Consider the following 23,254-nt stretch of genomic DNA (forward strand, 5'->3'; position numbering starts at 1 on the left):
ATGGATAATATCTGGATATTACTTGTACATTGCATTTACTGGGAACATGTAAAACCCTTTAAATTGGTCTGTCTCAGTGTTGTGAAATCTGTTGCATTTTTACGAAAACCTGTTTTCATCTTATGAAAATAATCAAAGAGTGATATTACCAAGATCGAGTTTTCCCCAAAATTCAAAGACAGTTTATAAGGACACTCTATAAAAAGTAGTTTAAAGTTTATAAAATGTATGTAAACAAAATTTATTGTAGACTACTTGGTCACACAAGGAACTTACAGATCACAGTATTAAAGACACTGACCTGAGATAAATGGTGGCTAACTACTCATTTAATACTTATTAAATCAAACTGAACATAGATGGCATCAATATTCAATCTCTCAAGGGGTTCCAGGTCTTACTAGGCTAAAATGCTATCTGCTCCCATAAATGTAATACTAGTTTAATGTTTAATACTTTTTAATAACAGTCTTTCCCAAGACTATAAGCTCTCTGAGAGCTGCAATACTGTCTTTTTATTACTTTCTCACCAGAAGCAATATAAAACTCAAGAGTTTAAATGATCTAAGATTATAAGACGGACTCAAAACTAATGCCTAATTTCAAATGTGTTGCTCTCCCTCTATGCTTAACTGTTCTCCTAACATATTTACAGAGTACCAAATACTTAAAAGGCACATGCTGGGCCAATCACCATGGAAAACTGAATGTGTAAGTTCAGCTCTCTAACCACTAAAAAAAATGTATTATCAAAATTCTTACATCTACACTACTAAAGGATGAGCAGACATTTTAGCATCCCATTAAGTAAACGGCATTAAAATTAATTTAAGGTAAAGTGTTAACTAAAGTATAACAGGGCCTGTAAGACTAATAAGAAAACAAAGCCTCATATTTTAATTTATAATTCCTATAGAGAGTTGTCAGCAGCTTCTGCTGGATTATCATACAAAGACTGACTACACAGACCAGTAAGTACTAACATGAATAGAAGAATGAAGTTTCTTCATTTTTCTGCAAAAAGTTGAGCTAATTATTTAACATAATTTATGACATTATAAAACACCCTTCTACTTTGATTTAATTAAACAGGAAACGAATTATTACATACTCTTTTTAATGTTTTTGGTTTGTGGATGTGGTTGAATTCCTCCAGCTGGGAGTCCATAGGTGCTTATTCGTTGTACAAGACTTGCTACATTCCCATGCCTTTCCCGTTTGACAGGCAAATTGTCATTCTTGGATTCTGTTTCTCTCTTAATTTCCTATAAAAGAGTAAATCAGTAAATAGGGAAATTAAGTTAAATTTTATTAAGTTCTCAAATGTAAAATACCAGAATACTGGTGTAGTGGTTACCACACAAAACATATCAACAGTTTTCAACCTTTTCCTCTGCCCACGCCCACATTTATCTAAAGAATGCAACACACTTTGGTAACAATGACTCATATGAGTTTACATCTTATCAGAACTGGAGATGGAGGTTAAGAATGGGAGGCTGAAACATTACCTCCACCCCAACACAAAAAGAAACCCTGAAATACATAAACAAACAATAAGACAAACAAAGATTCTAAGTCAGGGGTAGGCAAACCTTTTCTATAAAGGGCCATACAGTAAAATATTTTAGGATTTGCCAGCCACACAATCTCTGCTCCAATGAGCTTTGTCATTTTAGTGTAAAAGTAGTCATATAACTAAATGAATGAACATAGCTAAGCTCCAACAAAATTTTATTTATGGACACTAAAACTTCTATTTCATATAATTTTCAGTATCAATAATTATTATTATTCTTTTGATTTCTTCCAACTATTCATAAAATTTTAGCAAGCATTCTCAGCTCATGGACATTACAGAAACAGATGGCATTCAGATTTGGTCCATGGGCTGTTTGATGAACCCCTTTCTAAGTCATGGATCTGAGAGAAGATAATGCAAACCTTCATGGAAAGAAGCATGAAATACTGGTAAATTAAAAGAAGACAAAAGGGCAATTATGCCATGTTCAATGATTGAAAATTCATTATCATAAAGATATCAATTCTCCCAAAAACTGATGTTATGATGCAATGTAATTCCAATAAATCTATCACAGATTTGGGAGAGCAATTTAATAAACTGGTCGTAAATCTATACAGAATAACAAAAGACCATGAACAGCCAGAATGCTTTAGGGAAAATTAAATGAGGGACTAAGGAAAAATTATAAGCCACTATAAACTAGTATGGTACTGGCATAACAACATGCATACTGATAAAAATAACAAAATAGTCCATAAACAGACAACTTGATTAATAATAGGTGAAAAAAACTAGGAAAAAATTTAATCTTAAAACACATGGTACCTCTAAAATTAATGTTCCATATTTAGGGGGTAGGGAATAAAATTGGATTTCTACCTGACACATTTGACATTTAAAAATTAACAATTTCTGCTCATTAAAAGTAACCATGGGGAAAAAATCACTAACCAGAAGGTATTTTTAACATATAAAGTTAAAGAATATGTATCTTAGGTTTATGTCTGAAAGTTAACCACAATTGTTACTCTCTAACCGGTAGGATTTCATATGATTTTGACTTCTTTATACTCTTAAGAAGTGTTTAATGCTTGCTATTTTGTTTTTTTAACAATGTATATCATCCTGCACACCATTTTGCAATCAGAAAAGGTTTTTCATTTTGGGAGAACTGTTAAGTTGGTGAAGAATTGTGAAAAATCATTAAAGTACAAATCACAGAAGACAGGTAATATTTCACAATGTAGACTGTTTCTTGGTAATATACTTAAGGAAAAATATTTCAATTTGCTATTAATAATACATGACATATCAACACTTGAAAACCTCAGTTTTCAAACCGCACTTGATATTTTTCAAACTAATATAAACATAATCTATGCAAAGACTGGTAGTCACAACCTCAACATGCCAAAAAGTATTCATTTTGGAATTTCCTGACTGACTCATAAGCTACCCACATTTTAAAAAGATACAAAATTCACATCTCTGAGCATTATTGTTGCTTTCTAGTACAGGAGACCACAACTTCGCCTTGACATTCAAATCCTGTTCCTCTAGGAAAGTATCTTCAATTTGACTAAACATGAGTCAGAGTACAAGTTCAGGAGACAGATGACCTGAGTACAAATCTTGGTTCTAACCTGTTCAGTTGCTCTTAGAATATATAACTTTGGATATGTGTGTTATCTTTTAATAAAAATTAACCATGTGAATTACTAAGTATGGTATATTGAGACAATGTTTCTCATTTCTAAAAAAATTAATTTACAACATATCATTCAAGAAACATTTTAAGGACCTTCAATATTCTCTGACACATAATCACATCCATGAACATTAGATGTAATAAATCTTCTGAGGACTAGGGAAGCAAACTGAAAATACACTGAATAGGGTAAAATCCGGTTTACAGTCTTCTAAATACACAGTGCCAACAAAGATGTTATTACAAGAATCAAATACCTCAAAGCTCCAAGCAAAATTATGAATAAGGTAGTTTGCTTCGTGCTCCACCTATTCTTCCTCTGGAACCTCTCCCTGCTACAATCTACTACCACCAGACAGACACAGAAACAGACACAGACACAGACACAGACACACACACACACACACACACACACACACACACACACACTTCCTCCCTTCTTCCCCCTCCCTGTCCCCTGTCATTATTCTCACTTTGTCTCACTTTCCTCTGACTCACAATTATAATCTTTTCTCTAGTTCCTGAACACATAGTACTTCACTTCCAAACTACTCTTTGGCTATTATCTTCAGCTGCAAACGTTATTAAATACCTATGAAGTATTAGTAAAGCTTGTAGTGTTTCTTCCTTCTTCTACCCTTTACTTCCTTTTACCTAATTACCCAGTAAATAAAATAGCATCTATTGTAGCATCTATTTTCTAGCAATTTCACTTCCTTTCCTGACTTTGAAAATGATTCCAGGTAGAGCTAATTAAAAAAGAGTTTTCATTTACAGTTACCATGTACTGACAAACAAATTCAGAGAAACTCTGAATCTCATTCTACAAATGAGGGAAGACTCCGACACAAAAGTACACTTATCAATAAAAAACTGGCCAAGAAAATACAATGGGGATATCTCCATATATGAGAATATATCCATTGGTTTTGTTTCATAGTAGGAAGTAGCAAATTAAAGGAAGATAAGAAATATAAGCAAATGAGGAGGGGTCACTAAACGGTTAGAGAGATTACATTCTTCATCATTAACATAAATAATCAAAGATATTTAACTCTGATTGCACTATCCAAAAACAGATAACCTGAAAGATAATCAACAAAAATGACAAACCACTCCTTCATGTTGCATTACTATGTAATAATTTAGCTATCTAGTCATGGTCAGTGCATGACCATGATCTAAAAATGGAAAGCAATTAACTTCTGTATCACAGAATTAAATGTCATAAAAGAAAATAAAAATCAGATTAGAGGACAAGAGCTTCCTTTTACTTCTCAAATGAGAAATAAGTTACCTAATCACCAAACTCTTAAATAGAGTTCTGGTTATGTTAATTAAAATCTAAGGAATATACTTACTTCTTTTTAACTTAACATTCAGGATTTCCAACAGTGTTATACAAAACTAGCACCTGCAACTTTACAGAAGAATAAATCAGAAGGTATGGAGAAGTGGTGTAAGTAAGTGGAATTAAATGTTTGCTACCCATCCACTGTTTTAGCTTCTACTGAGTCAACATTAGAACCATGTGTGAAAAATTAGGTTTCTATCTTAACAAAATGGTTTTCCCCATCCATAAAGGTTTTATTTTGTTTTTTGTAGTATAAGTGACAGTATATAAGAAATGATCCATAAGGAACTACAAGTCATTAGATTTTCTTTTTTATTATGATTAAACTGGATATCACCAAAAAACCTTCAGTCCAAAGTAAAATGACCCACAGGTAAAAATCTCCTTAGTAATAAATCTATGTACCTTTTGAGTGCCAACATATCAAAATCATCAAAGAAAACGACAGATGTAATATAGAACTATTTTGAAAGTTTCTGAACTTATTCTCTCCACCTGGCCCCACCCCCAAATATGCTATTCTCCACATAAATGCTGTCTCTTCAATTTTGACAAAAGGCGTCCCTATTTCAACTTCCCCTCCCCCATCTAGAAAAGGCAAAAATAGGAAAGGGGGGGAGTTGTGTACATTCATCGTCAAGGGCATCCTACTCCTTTCCTTTTTCCATCACAAGAATGTTAATAAGAGCCAAGTGAAGTAGAGTGGGAAATACACTAAATAAAGAACTCTTACCCATATTCTTTCAGACATACCACTGATTCAAATGGACTGAAAATATCCCAGTAATTTGTAATGGTCACATTTTTCATACTAGTTTTGTTCACTTAAAAAAATGTCATTTGTGCTCTCAACCCTAGGATGAATGGGTTTTAGGGTAAGAACTGCAGGGAATGAAGGCTAGTGTACCTATGACTCAAGAGACAGTACACCTGCAGGGAGATCCTTCTTTCAAAGCTGCTGGACTCCTTGAGGTCACAGATGACAGGAGCAGGCAACTAGTCCTGGCCCAAACGAGACCTGGAAAATATCCCAGAAGCCCAGATTCTGGCACTCAAGCTTTCCCAGTTTAAATTATTTCTACAACTTGAAATACGTTGGCAGAAAAAAAGTAAATATTAACTCCTTAAGGGAAAAATTAGCATTTAACTTTCCATGTATGTGCCAGGTAAACAATAAAATAATTTATAGAATAATGTCTTGCTTTTAAATTTATGGTGTGAAAAAGAGGATGTAAAAGGGAAGGAGGTACAAGTAATGTTAAATAGCTTACATTTTTTCTGTAGAAACAGTCTGTAAGGTACCTACCAAATTCCTAAAAATGGAAGAAGGTTGGGGGAGGGTTGTAAGGAAAGAAATGGATTTTTCACAATAGATACTTCTATACTGCTTGAAGTTTGTTTCAACATATATTACTAGTGATTTTTTTTAAATAAACAATTGGTGTGCCCACAAAAAACACTGCTCCAAGTCAAATTGTTCTAAGGTTTTTAAAGATCTTAGTGGTGTGGGCACACATTATGAAATCTAAATCGTTACCCATCTTTTCTAGCATTACCTGTATTTAACTATTTCCCTAACTCAGTGACTATATGAATATAGTCTATATGGGATTCAGAATATTAAAAATAACCCAAGTTACGGAACAAATTGCTCTTAACTAGTGTGGAAAATATCATTAATGTTTTACAGTATGTAACAAAATGTACAGTGATGCATAATTACACTTTGACATTTCACGTTTTTACTGGAATTCTCAAAAAGCAAGTAAAATTGTCTTCCATTTAGTATTCTGATACTTAAAGTTGTTTTTTTCTCTAAAAGTGTTTACTATTAATGAAAGTAAATCAAACACCAAATGTTATGATATAAAGCTATTTTCCTCAACCGTCCTAATAAAACTACCAATACATACCCTAATACTCAAACACATCACCAAGGTTTATCTGAGTAAACTAACAGTTTTCATAAAGTAAGAGATTCAAAGAAATAAAGGTCACAAAATCACACTGTCCTTTCTTTCATTCAAACAATAATTCTTATGGGAAACAGTGAAATACCAACAGATTTTAATATTCAATCAGCATTCTTGTAGAAAAAGAATGTGACATATTTTTAAAAAGTCACTGAGACCCTTCCACAGTAGCTGTGTACATCATATTATTCCCCATATTCCTAATATTTCTTTAAAAGTATCTTTTAAAAAATTTTAAATACAACTGTAAATCTAATATCTTACTAAACCACATAACCTATTCAATCTAGAAATGATATTTTCAAATGTAAGTTGTCAAACAGCTTAACTATAAAAAAATTCAATTATTTAAATTTTATTCTAAATGAGAAAAAACATTTTTAGAAATTTAAGTCAAAACAAAGAAAAAAAGTCCAAATGATTTTTATTCACTTGTCCACTTACTGAAAATACTTGAGTGTGAATAACTTCTTTCCTTGTTCATTATTATATCAAAAGTCTGAAACACTTCATCAAGCTCTGAGAACTCCAAGACAGATCAAAATTTCACTTTAAATTTAAAAACATAAGGAACAGCAAATCACTTACCACAACCTGAGACATTGTCTGTGAATATATCCACTTATTTTTTAAAGCACTAAAGTAAAAACACTGAAACAACAGATCATAAGATAACCTGTAGCACCTCCAGGATCAGTATAAAGCTCACAAGAAAGCTGTTTCAAAGCTTGCAGATTAGCATCCCCTAGTCACAAATACTGTCTAATACTCTTTGACTACAACTAATAAAAATAGTTGTTAACCTCTTTTGATCTTATTTCACTGGTATTTCTCTGCTTTTTTTGAGAAAAGGCTATTCCTACACCACTTCTAAAAGTAGACAGTCTCCTATATTGTGAGTTTTTAGACTGTTACGGAGTTGTATTACAATCACGACTAAAACACATCACCATCTGGATCATGGAAGGATGAAATACATGTACTTTTCCTATTCTTCCCACTAATACAGTTAAAAACTCTGGACATTATATATTAAAAATAAATAAAAATATTCTAAAAAGTTGGAGAAAAGAAGGCAGACCAGTCAAGAGAGACCAGGTTCCTCACAATCTGTTAGCAAGATCACAGAGATTCCTTTTCCCTCACATATTCTAGACTGAGTACTAAAGATGCCAACAACCTATTAATGCCAATGAGTATAGAGAGGAAAAAAAACTCCAAGAAAAGCCTGCTCTCCCTAGCCAAAGGACCAAGAAAAAGGTAGTCTAAAGAGACAGAAAGCTCTTAAGACAGTAACTACCCATGCCAGCAAAGGCCAAGTAGGGAACCAAGACTTCCATCTTCACCAGCCTGTTAGGCACCCGATCTACCACCACTACCTCATATCGCCAGCCAAGGTGGTGTCAGAGAAAGCCAAGTAGAGAGCTTCCCACCCGGAAGGAATGAGCTCCCTCTCCCCCTACTGTCAGTGGAAGCCGCAAGGCAGAATTAATGAGGCACACCTGTCCTCCATCAAGGAATCAAAAGAAGCCTAGTGGACTCTGAACCCCCATCCTACCCAGAAGCAACAAAGAGCTCCTCCCCTTCCAAGTGTTAATGGATACCAAATGGGGAACTGGTCTTGGACATAACTCATTTTACTTTTTTTTTTTTTTTAGCACTTTTCTATTTACTTACTTTATCTAAAATAAAGTTTAGATTTAGATCCAAGGTCCTCAACCAATACTCTGATTTTTTAAAATATTTTTACCATGAATACGTCTACCAGGGCTTGGACACAAATCCTCATCTTTTAATAAAGTCCTCATAGATGTCTGTTTTCTCTCCTTTCTCAGTAACTGGAGTTAACCTTTCAAAGGCATTGTTTTTTAGCCCCCTCATCATTAAACAACTACCTTTTCCCTCTAAAGGACTCAAAAAGAAAGATCATTTTCACCAAATCATTTTTCTAACTGTAAGACTTTAGTTCCATACGAAAGACCTATCAAAATTAGTTTTACTCTAAAGAGCTAGAGTTTACACAAATCCAAACACACTTAAAGCTTTTTTTATTGTCCACCTTCTCATCCAGTCAGCCCACTTTTAAACAGATTTCATCTGTTCCACAACCACTACTTAACCAACCAAGATTAGATTTGGTTTAGGGAAATAGGCTTATCAGGCTAACTGCCTGTCCCATATTTTTTCACTATTACTTTCCTTCCTTAAAAACTACTAATTTTTTTTAAAGGGCAATTAGAAAAGTTCTACCTTATTTACTTATTTTATTATTAGCATTTGATATAACAGTATGTGGCATATTGCATGCAGACACTGAAAAAAAGCAAATCTATTTGTTGACTAAACATACAAGGTTAGGAAATTTTCTTCTCTGATTTCCCCTTTCTAAATGGATGGGCAATTCCTGAGCAAGAAAATAACAGGATGAAATAATAAAATCCACCATATCTACATGCAAGGCATATATACACACAAAATCTAATTCTTACCAACAACCCCAGTAGGTGGGATTCTCCTCTTTCACACAGGAAAAGAAACGTGCTCTAGAGTGAAGCATCTTTACCAAGAACACACAGTAGGTACATGTGTGGGCATGGATGGGGAATAAGAAGTCAAACAGATGTCCACAAATCCTGACTCCAAAGGCCATGTTCCTTTCACAATGCCAGGCTACGTTCTTCTTGAAGTAGCTCTAGTACAGCAATTGGCCACCACAATCATCACATTGAGCCTACCTTCTAATTTCAGGGTCCTTCTCAAAGGCAATTCATTCCTTATCTTCTGTGCACCCTTCTGTGTTTTACTGAACAAATAGTATCAGAGATGCTATCCCAGAACCCCAATTTAAAGTATCAATGTCATTTTCCATTCCACACCATTTTTTCTTTCAAATGACTCATGACTATCAAAAATTATCTTTGTCTTACTTGTTTTTTCACATTTGTGTTTTCCCCCACTATTAGAATATAAGCTAATAAAGAGGAGGGAACTTATCTGTGTTACTCACCATTATATCTGTAGCATCTATAAAGAGTCCTAGCACAAAAAACCTCAGTAAACATTTGAATAAATGAATGAAAGGCAAACAGGAAAGAATTAAAACAACTGAGAGGCACGGTACAGGGGAGGATATGCCACAGCATTACTAATGATAGTTCAACAGAGGGTACATGGATAATTTAGTTTCTTTCTGGGATACTGGAGAGACCCATTATCTAAATAAAACTGAAAACCCTGATATAACTTGAACAGGAAGAGAGACGTAGTTCATGAAACTACATGCTTCAAAGAGCCTACTGAGAAGTATCCCTTAATTGGTGCTAAAGTTGCTGTTAATCTTATTTGCAATGAAGAAATCAAGCTTTTATTTTACTTTTAACACAATACTCTAGCCGGACTACAATAAATTCTGCATCAAAGGATAGACTCTTTTATTGTGTTATGCCACCAGTGAGAATTTGATGTTGCTATTCCACTGTAAGCTTTCCTATTCTGACTGACAGACTGAACCTTTTAATTTTCTTAACTTCTCTAGCAAAACCTTGTTTTCTAGTGATAGAGGCAGAAGAACATGAAACTGTGATTCCATTTTATAAAATTAATACAGATGTGTGGGTAAAATTGTAGTATTTCCAGAATATCTCGCCTGGTTTTGGTACATCTGCATATCAACAGGCGTTCAGAGGTGGAGAGAAGCATGACTTTAGTGCATCTGCATCTTTCCTCAGGGGTGGAGAAGTTCCTCTCCATATCAGTGGGTAATTACCTGGGCAACAGAGGGCTTATCACCTCTCTGTACTTGAGAGGTGAGGGGGAGGGCCACTGTTGTTGCTGCTAGAGCAGGAGAGAGAAATGGGCCGGATGGCAGTTTTGTAAGACCCTTTCACCCCAAAGAGCGTTTTGCAGTCAATTTCTTTGGTCACACTGAATCCACAGCAGACTTGCCCGGGCTGAAACCCATTGGCAAGACAAGATATGCCAAGAACATTGCAAGCCTTGCTTCATTTTCTATATATCTTATTTTCACATTTTTTGCGTATTTCCATTCCATCTTCAGTCTTTGAAATACCCTTATGTCAAAAGCCTTTTTCTGGTGGCTCTCAGGCTTAGTTTTGCAAAAAAAAAAAAAAAAAACAGTTTGTGTCCATAAAATTGCAATTTGAGGAAGCAGTTTGATTTTTAATTTTCCAGGGTCAATTCAAAAGGTTATGAAAGCATTTTTAATTTTGTTAATTCTAACAACTTTCAACTATGCTGATGCTACTGGAGAATTTCAATAGCTAAGATTCATATCACTTTGTTCTTAGATTCTCAAAAGCACAAATGTTACAAAATTATCACATTTCTCCAATAACCAGCACATACCACATATACAATTCTCCTGTTAAAAAAAAAGCCTGACATCTGCTTATCATAGAGCTATCTGTACTAAGACCTTGTCTGAAAATGACTTCAGGCAAGAATGACATATTCTCTCCCCACCTTACTTACAAAGGTATCAGAATAAAGTGAGGAACTGTGTGAACATGTATAGCTCTGGGAGGAAGGGTGTTCCCAGCCCAGGGCACATCCCCTGTGAAACCAGTGAAACCAAAATAAATTAAGGGAAAGGATAAGTTGGGAGAAATCCTTTTTATTGCTCACAGCTTGCTCAAATTCGCTGGCCACACTCCACATCATCCGTCTCCTGCTGTGCCTCCCACTCTGCAGCCACAGAGTGCTCTCCACTTCCCACCCACCCCTTCCAGAAGAAACTCTGGAGGGGTCCTTGGTAACTGACAGACACCAGACCAATTATGTACCAGGAACAGAATGGAGGAGAGAATGGCCTTTTTCTCTCCACCCCTTGCCCAAGGTCAAGGGAGGCTCTGCGGTGGTAAACACCAACTGATATGTAAATGCTAAGGCCAGGTGGGAGATTGTGGCAATTCTGCCATTTTACCCCACTACATGCAAAGTATTAACACAAATGAAAGATATTATTAGCCTAATAGCTCTCCCTTAATTTCCATTCTCACTGCACCACTCATCACTATTATTATACTTTATAACCTCAACTCTCTCCTCTTTAAAACCTTCCTTCTCATTCATTTCAGCACCTGTAAATGATATTTAAAATGCACTGCACCACTGGCTTTAATCCATACTTTTGGCCTTAAATCCCATTACACTTCTTATATGAAAAACTTTCATTCAGCCAAAGTAGCCCATCCAATTTTTTGTACCACAAAACACCTAGTGCCTTTGCCAGACATAGACTACACTGCGTACACCTAACTTCCCATCTTTAAGGTTCAATTCAAGTGTTACCTTTACATCTTTTCTGAAAAATATGTTTTCCAAGATCCTTTAGTACCTATCATCTTTACCATGTATTTGACATTCAACCACATAAGGCACTGCAATTTATCATTTTCATTTTATTCCACCCCCCCATAAACTGAGTTGTTGGAAAGACTCTTCACACCACACACTAAAACAATGACTAAGCATTTTTTAATAGAACATTATTTTGTTTCATCTTAATTACCAACCAGCAACTACAATGGCAGAGTGCCAAATATCAGCAAGCTGAGACAATGATATTGAATCTCAAAGTTTATATCAACAAATAAATAAGAGACTTGGCTCTATTTTCATCCAAAACTGAAGTTGAGAATGTAGAAAGACGTAATAAACTAGCAGGTTCCTTCTCAGTTTTAGCTTAATTATTAAACATTACAAGTTAGTAACAAGAATATAATACTTTTTTGAGAAATTAAAAGTAATACCTAAATCATACACATACCAGAAAAAAGCAAGATTGATAAAAGACTTCAGTGAAAATCAAAATTTTTAAACTAATGATAACACAGAGTATCTTTAAACCTTCTTTAATCCCCAAGTTATATTTAAACAAGTCATAGGAAGCACTTATGGATTTAAAAAAAAACATAAGCAGAAGGAAGAAAAAGGACCATTCACAATACAGTAAGAATTACTACAAATCAATGAGAAAATCAGCAAGAAAATGGAAAAATGGAGAGAAATACCTGAACAAGGAACAGTTAAAGAAATTTAAATGGCCAATAAATATGAAAAGAGGCCTAAATCCACTAGTAATCACAAAAGTGAAACATTGAAACATGGTGGATACTGTTGTAGATCTGTAAGAATAGCCAAGAAAGACAAAAGAAAGGAAGAAAGAGAAAATCTGATGGTATCAAATGTTAATGGAAGGCAGAAGTAAGGTATTAATATTATGGTAGAAGTTTAAATTTAAACATGTGCAATTATTTAGCGGGAAATTTGACAATCTCTAGTACAGCTGTCTATGTGCACACCCTACTATGCAGCAAATTCTCAGCTACATATCTACCCTACCAAAGGATGTTCACTGCAGCTAAAAGTTGGAAAATAGCCCTAAATATTCATAAAATGTGGCAGAGACATACAATGGAATACAATAAAATGGTTAAAGAAAAATAGTGGTATTCTTATATTTCTACTCTAACACTATCTGTGCATTCTTAAACATCTGACATTCTGGAACAAATTACATTAAAATACCACTGATCATGTGAAAACTTCTAAATCAAACATTAAAAATACCAGTCATTATGCAGAAAGTAGGGTTTGGGGCAGACCACTATAACCTATGAAACTTTGGAATCTAACCACCAAAATGAATATTAAATAAATAAATAATAATTGGAACCTCAGAAGATGGATAACTTAAGACTGCCCAAGCAGTAATGACAGACGGATTCTTCAGGGGCTATTAAAAACACATAAAAACAACAAAGTGAAAATGCTCGTTTTGTGGATGCTGAAGACAATGCAGATAGAAATGGAGAGTAAGCACCAGGAGAGCCCTACACTGCCTTTAAGAAAAAGTTCCCTTACGTGGAAAATAAAGGAACACAACTTCCCATTGTCCTGACATCATTTCTCTATTTACCCATCATTGAACAGCTAACTAACTACACAGTATTACAAAACACACTGTAGCGGAAGGGACTGTTATGTATCCACATTGAAATCTCATGTTAAGTATAAAAAGCAATCTGAAACAATAATTATGTAAATATCTAAATCACACAAAACACTTTGTGCACAGGTAACTATGTATGTATGTGTTTACCTATTAGAAAGGTATATACAACTTCAGAATACAGTAGTTGTGCAAAGGAAAATGAGAACAGAGTAACAAGGAACTCAATTTTATCTGTAATGTCCTATAAAAGCAACACTCAAGTAAAAATAATAAATGACAACATTCCGTACATTAAATTTAAGGAACCTTGTTTTGTATTTTTTGTAAAATATTTTTTAAGTCAAATAAAGATGAACTAACACTGCAAGGGACACTGAAATGTATATGTTTGTGTGTCACAAAACAAATTTACAGTGTCTATAGTTTGCCTCAATAGGCTGCAAAAATGACTTACCTGTCTACCTGTTTTCAAGCCCAATTTGAATATCACTGCTCTTTAACATAGCTATCTCAAACAATTAACAGAGAAGTAAGTTTTTAATAGGACACCTAGTTCTACCATCTACTTCAGAGTCTCAAATTTACAAAATGACTTAAGTACCTTAACATCCAGTTTTAAAAGGCTTATTTTAAGTGGACAATGAATTATAAATTAAAACTTTCCCTTGAATTTTCACATATACATCAGAAATGATAAAGCTAACTATCTTACTGTGGATTATCCACTGATGTTGATTACCTGTGGTTAATTTTCTTAATAAAAATTTTACTTTGGAACAATTTTAGGTTTACAGAGGAGTTGCAAAGAGTTCCCATATACTCTTCACAAAGTTTCCCCTAATGTTGATATATTGCATAACCAGGTTACACTTGTCAAAAGTAAGAAATGAACACTAGGACATTACTGTTAACTAAACTACTGACTTCATACAGATTTCATCAGTTTTCTCACTAGCACCCTTTTTTTGTTCCATAATCCAATCTGGGACACCACAGTGCATTTGGTCATCAGGTCTCCTTAGGCTCCTCTGGTCAACATCAGTTTCTCAATTTTTCCTTGTTTTTCATGACCTTGAAATTTTTGAAGAGTACTGGTCAGATACTTTGTACAATATTCTTCAATTTGAGTTTGTCTGATGTTTTCCTCACACTTAGACTGGGATTATGGGTTTGGGAGAAGAATAAATACCACAGAAGCGAAGGGGATACATGACACCAACACAATTTTTCACTGATGATGTTATAAGCACATACCCAGTATCTGCCAGGTTTCTCCATTGTAATGTTACTATTTTCCCCTCCATCTGTTTTTTACTTTAGCCCACTCCTGGGGGACACTTCTGGTGAGGCAGGACACGGAATGGAGGAAAGGAAAATATCTACAAATTTTACCTGGAATAATTCTATAAGACTTATACCTTCTCTTATTTATTTGCTAAACCATTTATTTATGTCAGCATGGACCCATATATAGTTAAATTCTACTTTGGGTAATAATCCAATACTAAGTTATTTCGTTGCTCAAATGTACCAGCTCTGGACATTAAGAATTCTTTCAGGTTGTCTCCCATGTTGCTTTGACATGGTACCATCATTTTGTTTTTTCAAGCACTCCCTTACTTCCTGGTACTACTATATGCTCCAATCTCATCTAGTATTTCCCTTGCCCCAGCCCTAGAATCAGCCATTTCTCCAAGGAAACCTGCTTCCTTTTACTGGAGAATGATATTTAGAAGCCAAGATCTGGGCACTGAACATATTCATTGTTACTGGCATGCCACTACTTCTTAGGCCCTCTCAGCAGAAAGAGCTTGAGAAATATAAGCTCTTATAAGCAAATGCCCAAGTATAAGCACACACATGTATAAGTACAACCCAAATATAAGCTCATACATATATAATTTCTGTATGTTGTCTGTACACATTTTAAACCCAACATGAGTTCATAATGATGTCTTCAACTTTAATCCAATACCTTACAGTTAATTTTTAGTCCCAGCTTCCCTCTAATACCTAGCATACTCAAACTGCACCCTCTGTTGGCAGGCAGTCAATTAAACTCAACTTTTATCATTAGTTGTATTGAAACAGGAAAGTAAAGTATATTTCAAAATGGAGCCCTATGATTAGGACACCTCCACTACGAGGACTACATACAGCAGTACACAATTAAGAGAACTACATAAATATTTCTTACTTAACTTTTCAACGTTTTTTGACCACTGCTCTCTTACTTTCTCTGAAAAGACACCTTCCTTTAAACTTAAAAAAAAGAGATGAGAGGTCAATGTCACAGCTTACTATATACAGACCATTAATATACCACCTTAAAGATAAGAAAACCAATACATTTTGTGGTTTACCCTACATCATACTGACAACAAAGGACAAAGCTGGAACTTGACTGTGTTTAAATCCAGTTTTTCTAGTCCACTTTCGATGGTATCTACATTAGACTTCATTTTAGGTTATAAAAAGAAGTCAATTCATAAAACAAAAAAAGTTTTTTAAGTGACCAGCACACATTAAGTTCAATTCATTACTTTCCTCAATTGTTTCAAGAAATAAAATGTACTTAGGTAAAGAGTAGTTAGTTCACCTTCTGTGAAATCAATTAACAGAGTAAAGCATGTGTTCAGTTAGAGGTAAAACCACAACTAAAACAAACACAAACTTATTCAGGAAATGAAAACCCACTAAACATCCACATTGTGCAGATATTCTAACAACTACTGTGTAAACTGGACAAACAAATGAGACACACACTCTACCCTTCCAGAACCCATACTAGTAAGGCCAGGGATGTGGATTGGGGTAAAAAAATATGGAAAACAAGATATAAGTGAAGTGTAAATATACAGACATTCTTTATTTTTTTTCTTCTTTAACTACTGAGAACATTATTAGTCTGTAAGGATTTAAGAATCTTGATTGTTTTCTAGCAGAGGTGACATACTTAATAAAAGAACAATGTTCACTGATAGTTAAAGAGTAAACTGCCAGTCAGATAACTGCTGCAACACTGAAACTTAAAAATAGGCATCTTAAGACATTCTCAAAGGGGCTGGAAAAGCAACAAGATACAGTAAGACTTGAGTAAAGAGGCAACTATTCCAGATTTCAATTCAGATTCCATGTCTTATTACCAAGCCAGGATTGGGTAAAAATTTGACCTCTCATCTACATGTCACCATATTTAAAATGGGTGGGGCTATCACCAGCCCTCCTTAACCTCAGACTTTTTTAAACTCAAATGAGAATTTGCACAGCAAAACTGCTTTGTAAATTACAAACTGCACTACCGAAATGCAAACTATTTTTTTTAAATAATAGGTAGATTCATACATACACATACATACAAATAGATACACACAGTGTCATTACTCACCAGGACACCAAGTAACAATGATAACTATTATCTACTTGAACCTCAAGTTTCTTAAATTCAGCAGAGTAAAAATTTACCTAAAACACTTTAGTTTTTAAAATACATACATTTCTTAAAGTTCAAGATTAAATTCTATGAAGCAACAGCTAGAAATGTAGGTGCGAAAACTTACCTTTACAAAATTGTCAGGAAACATTCCTCTTCTCCCATTTAGTTCTCCTTCTAGCCATCCTTCTTCCTGTAGCTTTTTCACATTCCTGATGATTTCCCCAACTCGAATAGTTAATTCATCATCATGCACAGCATCATAGTCATACTCCACAATATAGTCAACTAAAAAAAAAAAAAGAAAAAAAATGTCTAAAATTTAATTCATGAAATACTATTAACCACAATAATATCTTAAAACTAAGGAACTTGTTTAGCAATAATAATTTATATTACAAAAATATCAGTCTTACCTCAGTGATTTAAAATATTTGGCTATATTAGCATATTTCATTACCTAAGTATACAGTACAGTACACATTTGAAGTAGAAGCCTCAATACAATGTATAATTCATGTTAGCAGTTATTCTTATAGTTAGATGTATACCCTTCAATGACAAACTCTAAGGTGACTCCAATCTCTTGAGATTCATGTCCTTGTGTAATACCCTCTCCTTAAACGTGGACATAACTTATGACTAACTTCTAACCAACAGAATATGACAAAGATAATGGAATTTATGTGACCACATGGCATGGTAATGTTCATCTTGCCAGGTAACTCTCCTACTGGCTGGCTTTGAAGATGTAAGCTGCTATGCTGTGAGCTGGCCTATAGCGAAGGCCACATGGAAGCAACTAAGGGAGGTCTCTGGCTGACAATCAGCAAAAAACCAAGGTGCTCTGTCCAACAGCCCACAGGGAACTGGATGCCAACAACCATGGGAGTGGGGAAGCAAGTCCTTCCCCAGGTGAGAACCCAGACCTGGCCACCATCTTGATTGCTGCCATGCAGGGGACCAAATCAGCCAAGCCCAGATGGCTGAATCACAAAAACTCAGAGATAATAAACGTGTAATATTGTACCCTGCTAAATTTGTGGCAATACCATCAGAGAACAAAAAGAAATGAACACACTCTGAAATGAAGATTAATAAGGATCTATTCCACCTGCTTTAAGAATTGGATTTTAGATTATAGGACACTATATGTGCATGCCATTAAATAACAGATTTCCTATTCAAGATGGCAGACAAGCCATACCTCCATTTCTTTTCTTCCTCCTATAAGAATGATAAAAGAGCACACACACACACACATAGCTACAACCAAAAATTTGAAAAGGCAGTATGGGCAGACATTATTGGTTGTCAAACCAACAGCCATTCTCACACTAACTCCCCTTCCTTCTTCTTACTGAATGATTTTGTTCAATCATTTTGAAACCCTGTACTTTTACAAGTGAGGTATCTCTCAGAACCAGGGATTTAAATCTTGAGAAGTCTCAACTATTAATGTATAAATCAAGTCATCTTGTTGATTTGGGGAACCTTGTTTAAACACAAACTCTGATTAAGTCCCAGGACACCTAATGCTTGCTGGTCAAAGAGGCAAAAGTCTAAAGATAGTTTACTTATAGTAATTGTATTCACACACACACACACTCTCTCTCTCTCTCTCTCTCTCTCTCTCTGTTTTCAAATACACAAGTGATGGATGGATTCTGACCATTAAACCGTAATCAGGGATTCTAGGAAGGTTTTATTCACTCTTGAAAACAGAATACAAGAAGGAATGTCCTCCTACAGACTCTGGATACTCTTCAGTGAGAATGGCCCAGAAATGCTATAACTACTTGAGACAAGAAAAACAGCAGATTAGGATGAAAGAGACAACAGATGAAAATAACGTGGATTTCTGCTAGATTCATCAACCTACTAAATTAACCAACTCTTGAACTACAATACCTTTAGATTTCTTATTATAGAAGTATTTTTTTTCTTAACTTTGAAGTAAATTTCTCTTTTGCAGCTGAAAACATTCTAACCTGAGAAGGGAGCCAGTGAGAAATTTTTTACATTTGTGAAAACAGGTCTATTACTGATAAAGCCAGGAAGAAGAAACCCAGGTTGAGAAGTTAAGAAAACTGTAACTGAGATACCAAACTATTCTGCAGAGTTCCAGAAAAGCTAGAAATTTAGAAAAGGAGGGCTCATGGGAAATGCAGAGCTGAAAACAGGGGAATTAATCTCTGTATATAAGTGTTGACATTCATTATCAAACAAAATAACTCTAAGACACTAACACTAAGCTGGCAGACATTTTTCTCCTAAGGCCAAAACTAAAGGGTTAAACACATAAACACATACAAATAGTTTGGGGAAACTAGTATAGCTACTATGGATCAGTGCTGCTTTCTTATAGAAATGACTACTGATTTCCATAATTCACAGGTCTCCAGAGCAATGGATGGCTCTTCACTTATTAATTCTAAAATAAAACGATCAGTCCTACCCACATAAACAGAGTTCCCAAATGACTTATTTATTTATTATTCATTCATAAGTACAAGCAGATAATAGTCAATCATGGAAGACCATGATAAACTGAAAAATTACTCCTGGATGAAACATACATCCACATTCCCCCAAAACTTTCCAAAACAATTTAGTCCTAAAGTCATTAGGTGTGGAAGAGCACAGTGGGAGGGAGAGGAGTCTGGTGTGAGAAGTCAAAGGCCAAGAAGAGTAAATAAGGTGTCCAAAGCTCAGGTAGGGGTGGGAGCGATGCAGTCAGAGCCAGAGTAGGGTGAGGAAGGCATCCACACCCTGGGGGCTTCCCCAGCACAGCACATAAGAACTCTGGGTAAGGTCAGGAGGCATCTGTGCAGAGGCAACCTGATACAGTGTGTCACAGCCCAAGCACAGTGGAGAGAGCATCCAAGGTGAGGGGTAGCTTGGTAAGGGCTATCAAAGCCAAATGGTGTTGAGGAATAGAGGCAGATCTCCATGCAAAGGTGTGGGAGGGTGGCGACAACCTAGAAAGAGGACTAAAGAGACCAAGCAGGAGAAGAGGGTGTCTGTGCAAGGGTAGGGAAACGAGAGCAGAGATGGATGATTGGCTACATCCAGAGGGACTGATAAAATAAGTAAATCCATTAAGGATAATGGGAGCCAAGATTCTCTATGCCAGAGAGAACAGAGAACAAACATAAAGGAAAAAAGCTAGATTCAATCCTGTGATACTAAATGGGAATGAGAAGTACCACCACGAACTTACACTTTTCAGTACATAGAGACGCACAAAACACAAACTCACACATACAGCTCTGTCTACTGAAAGGGCCTGAAAAAAGTAAGAACCCAAGGGCAGTGAGCAAATTTGACGCTGAGATCTTATAAATACTACTTTCTATTAAAACGTACCAAAAATCCTTAGAAAGAATGGCAATTCCAGGGCTAAGGCAGGAAAAGTAGATGATAAGCCTGGAGCATAGTGCTGTGCTGGGAAGCAGGGAAGTTTTCAAGGAAAGATGAGATTATGCAAAAGGACAGAGAACTGATTATCAAAAAGGCTCCTACTGGCCACATTAGGACAATTTGAGCATCAAAATAAATAATGACAGTAACAATATATCCCATTAAATACAGTTAAGAAACCAGGAATCCACACATGCATTAAGATTAATTTGTTACATTATATGGCGGGATTGAGATTAAATAGAAGATCCTGATTTGCAGAAAATACACAGTAAAATATTCAGGAGAAAGGCATCAGTCAGGAAAAATTTCTTTGTACTGTATGAAAGGAAAGGAGCGACACACAGCAGCAATTTACCGAAGAATTCCGCTTTATTGGGGAAAGGTGCTGGGTTATATAGGAAGGGGCATGGGGTGATTGTGGTGTTACTTCTACAGGGCTGGTGGCTATTGGCTAGGTGCTGGGAGTGGGAGTGGGGAGAGAGGTGATTGGTCTTTAGGTGGCACCGTCGGGAACTGAGGACCCGGAAGAGAAGCCGGAAGTTCGCCACCTTACTGGTGGGGGCCCTTCATTCCCCCCTTTCTCCTCTATGGGGTTGTGAACTTTGCTTTCTTTCTGACTGCTTCCTGCTGAACAGGGGCGGAGAAGGGAGTGAGGGCTTGAGGATTGGGGGGAAAGGGTTGATAGGACTCCCTACAGTAAGGACAAGTAGATGTGGACTTCTTCAGGTTGGAAATCAATGAAGGTTCTCTGTAACCTACAGGTTGAGGACCTGTTGATTCCAATGGTGCCAAGAGGATATGGGTGCCAGAAGCCAGGCATCTGCGGCTATTGTTTCCAGGAACAGTTTCTAGCGGAGAGAGGGGTCTATCTCAGCGTGTGGTGAGGAGGTCACGTGAGGGTGAGGGATCGTCTGTGGCTAAAAGCTGGTAGTTCCTGAGTAAAAGCTGGTTGAAAGTTTGATTAGAGATTTTCCGACTTGGGATTTGATGAACTTTATTATACAGGGTAAGAAGAGACAGGCGAGAAGAATGATTATTATGGGGCCTGCAATGGGCCAGAGCCAGGTAAGGAGAGGGTTTGTTAGTATTGAAGAGAATGGGTTGGAATTGGAAGCAGAGTGGAGGCTGGAGGCAAGGTCGGTGAGTTTGGTAATGTCAGTTTCTACAATGCCGGATTCATTGATGTAATAGCAGCACTCCTCCCGAAGGAAGACGCAGGTGCCGCCCTTTTCAGCTGTAAGCAGATCTAAGGCCCGCTGGTTTTGAAGGGTGACCTTAGCTAGCGAAGTGACCTATCTTTGAAGAGAGGATAGGGAATCGGCAGTGGATGTCAGGGCTCCCTCAAGTTTGTCGTTGAGATTTCTAATTACCCATAGAGAGTGACTCAAGGCTCCTCTCGAAAACCCTGCCCCAATGGCTGAGGTGGTCAAAAAGATACCGACCATGATGGGAAGGAAAGCAGCCCTTTTTGTGCGCGAGGGCAAGGGAGGTTGGAGCTCAAGAAATTCTGCCATGCTGTAAAGTATAAGCTGTGGGATTAGGGTGACAAGAATGCAGGGTATATAGGGAGTTGGGAGGCAGTGAGTTGAAAAGACTGCCATTACACCAAAAGAAGTGTCCCGGTTGAGTGAAAGTCTTAGAGCCGGAGGTAGGGGTGTAGATAGAGAGGCAGTGAAGTGCGCTGGAGGGGGGTGGAGCTGGGCCTACACAGTGGTGGATGGTGAGATTATCTGCGTATTCTGGTTCTCATAGGGGTATGTCTGCCAGGGGGCGGAGGGGTTGTCCTTCTGCATGGAAGGAGTAGTTGGAAATATTAAGGGGCATGGCGGCCAGCAATGGGCGCTGTAGTGATGCGCACAAGAAACAATTGGCGGTGTTGAGCGTGTGGTTGAGAAAGATGGTGGTGTCTTGAATAAGCTGTAACTAAAGAGTAGGGGGAATAAGAAGATGAAGAAGTGCCGTCAAGAGTTTGGATAATGACTTTTTTGGAATGTCCGATATCTGATGCAACTTGAGAGATCTGGGAGTGAGAGGGAACATACTCTCGAGAGATATGAAGTGTACCGTGGGGGGGGTCGAGGACCTCCCATAGTAAACTGAGGCTGTGACCCTGGCGGCCCATCGAGAGTCCCAGGGATCTGGGATTGATAAGGAGAATGAGCCGTTGGGGTATTTGATGAAACGGTTGGAGGAGTAATACTGCGGGTACTGGGAGTTACTCATGTAGTGAATGGCAAAAGACCTGCAGGGACATCCCCCGTAGGTGTCTTGCTATCACCTGCAATAGGCTTGTTTTTGGTCATAGAGGAAGCAGAGGTAGGGAGAATAAAGGTAGCTGCTAGTGAACACTTCGGTGGAAGGAGGAAAGTGGAGGTATAAAGGCTCGGAGCAGCGTTTCAGAGGGCAGTCTGATGTGGCAATGAGGGCAGTAACTTTTGTTTGATGCTGTGTGTAAGTCTGTCTGACTTTGAATCGCCATACAAAGGAGGCTGGGGTGGCGGGGAAGACAATAGGAATGAGAAGAAAAAGCAAGAGAGCGGTAAAGGAGGAAAAAGTCATGATTCGGGTATGGATGGCAAAGGGGGTGAACGGGATTTTGGAGGAAAGAGGACAGTAAGGTCAGGAGTCTGGAGGGAGGGAGAGTCTGTAAACTTTTGTAGGTCAAGAGATCTTTTAGGTGATGTGGGGACAGAATGGTAAGGGGCGCCCCGAATGTCAGTTTATGAGCTTCTTTCTGCAAGAGCTGTCCAGCGGCTAATGCCCGTAGGCAGGGGGCCCATCCCCGAACTGTGGGGTCTAATTGCTTGGAAAGATAAGCTACTGGGGCAAGGGATGGGCCACAATATTGGCTTAGGACTC

The 23,254-nt window shown here is 36.8% G+C and overlaps 1 protein-coding gene across 4 annotated transcripts in view; it reads right to left on the reverse strand.

Annotated features, from left to right (window-relative positions):
- Window positions 1-23,254, reverse strand: part of CD2AP (CD2 associated protein) — a 171,497-nt gene that overhangs the window by 121,935 nt on the left and 26,308 nt on the right. For all 4 annotated transcript variants that reach the window (XM_057494077.1, XM_057494074.1, XM_057494075.1 and 1 more), the window contains exons 2-3: window positions 17,097-17,257; window positions 1,112-1,265 (exon numbers count right to left, since the gene is read on the reverse strand). In XM_057494077.1, coding sequence (XP_057350060.1) covers window positions 1,112-1,265; window positions 17,097-17,257 — 315 coding nt within the window. The remainder of the gene's footprint in view (window positions 1-1,111; window positions 1,266-17,096; window positions 17,258-23,254) is intronic.

The sequence above is a fragment of the Manis pentadactyla genome, chromosome 16 (assembly GCF_030020395.1).
Source record: "Manis pentadactyla isolate mManPen7 chromosome 16, mManPen7.hap1, whole genome shotgun sequence".
NCBI classification, from domain to species: domain Eukaryota; kingdom Metazoa; phylum Chordata; class Mammalia; order Pholidota; family Manidae; genus Manis; species Manis pentadactyla.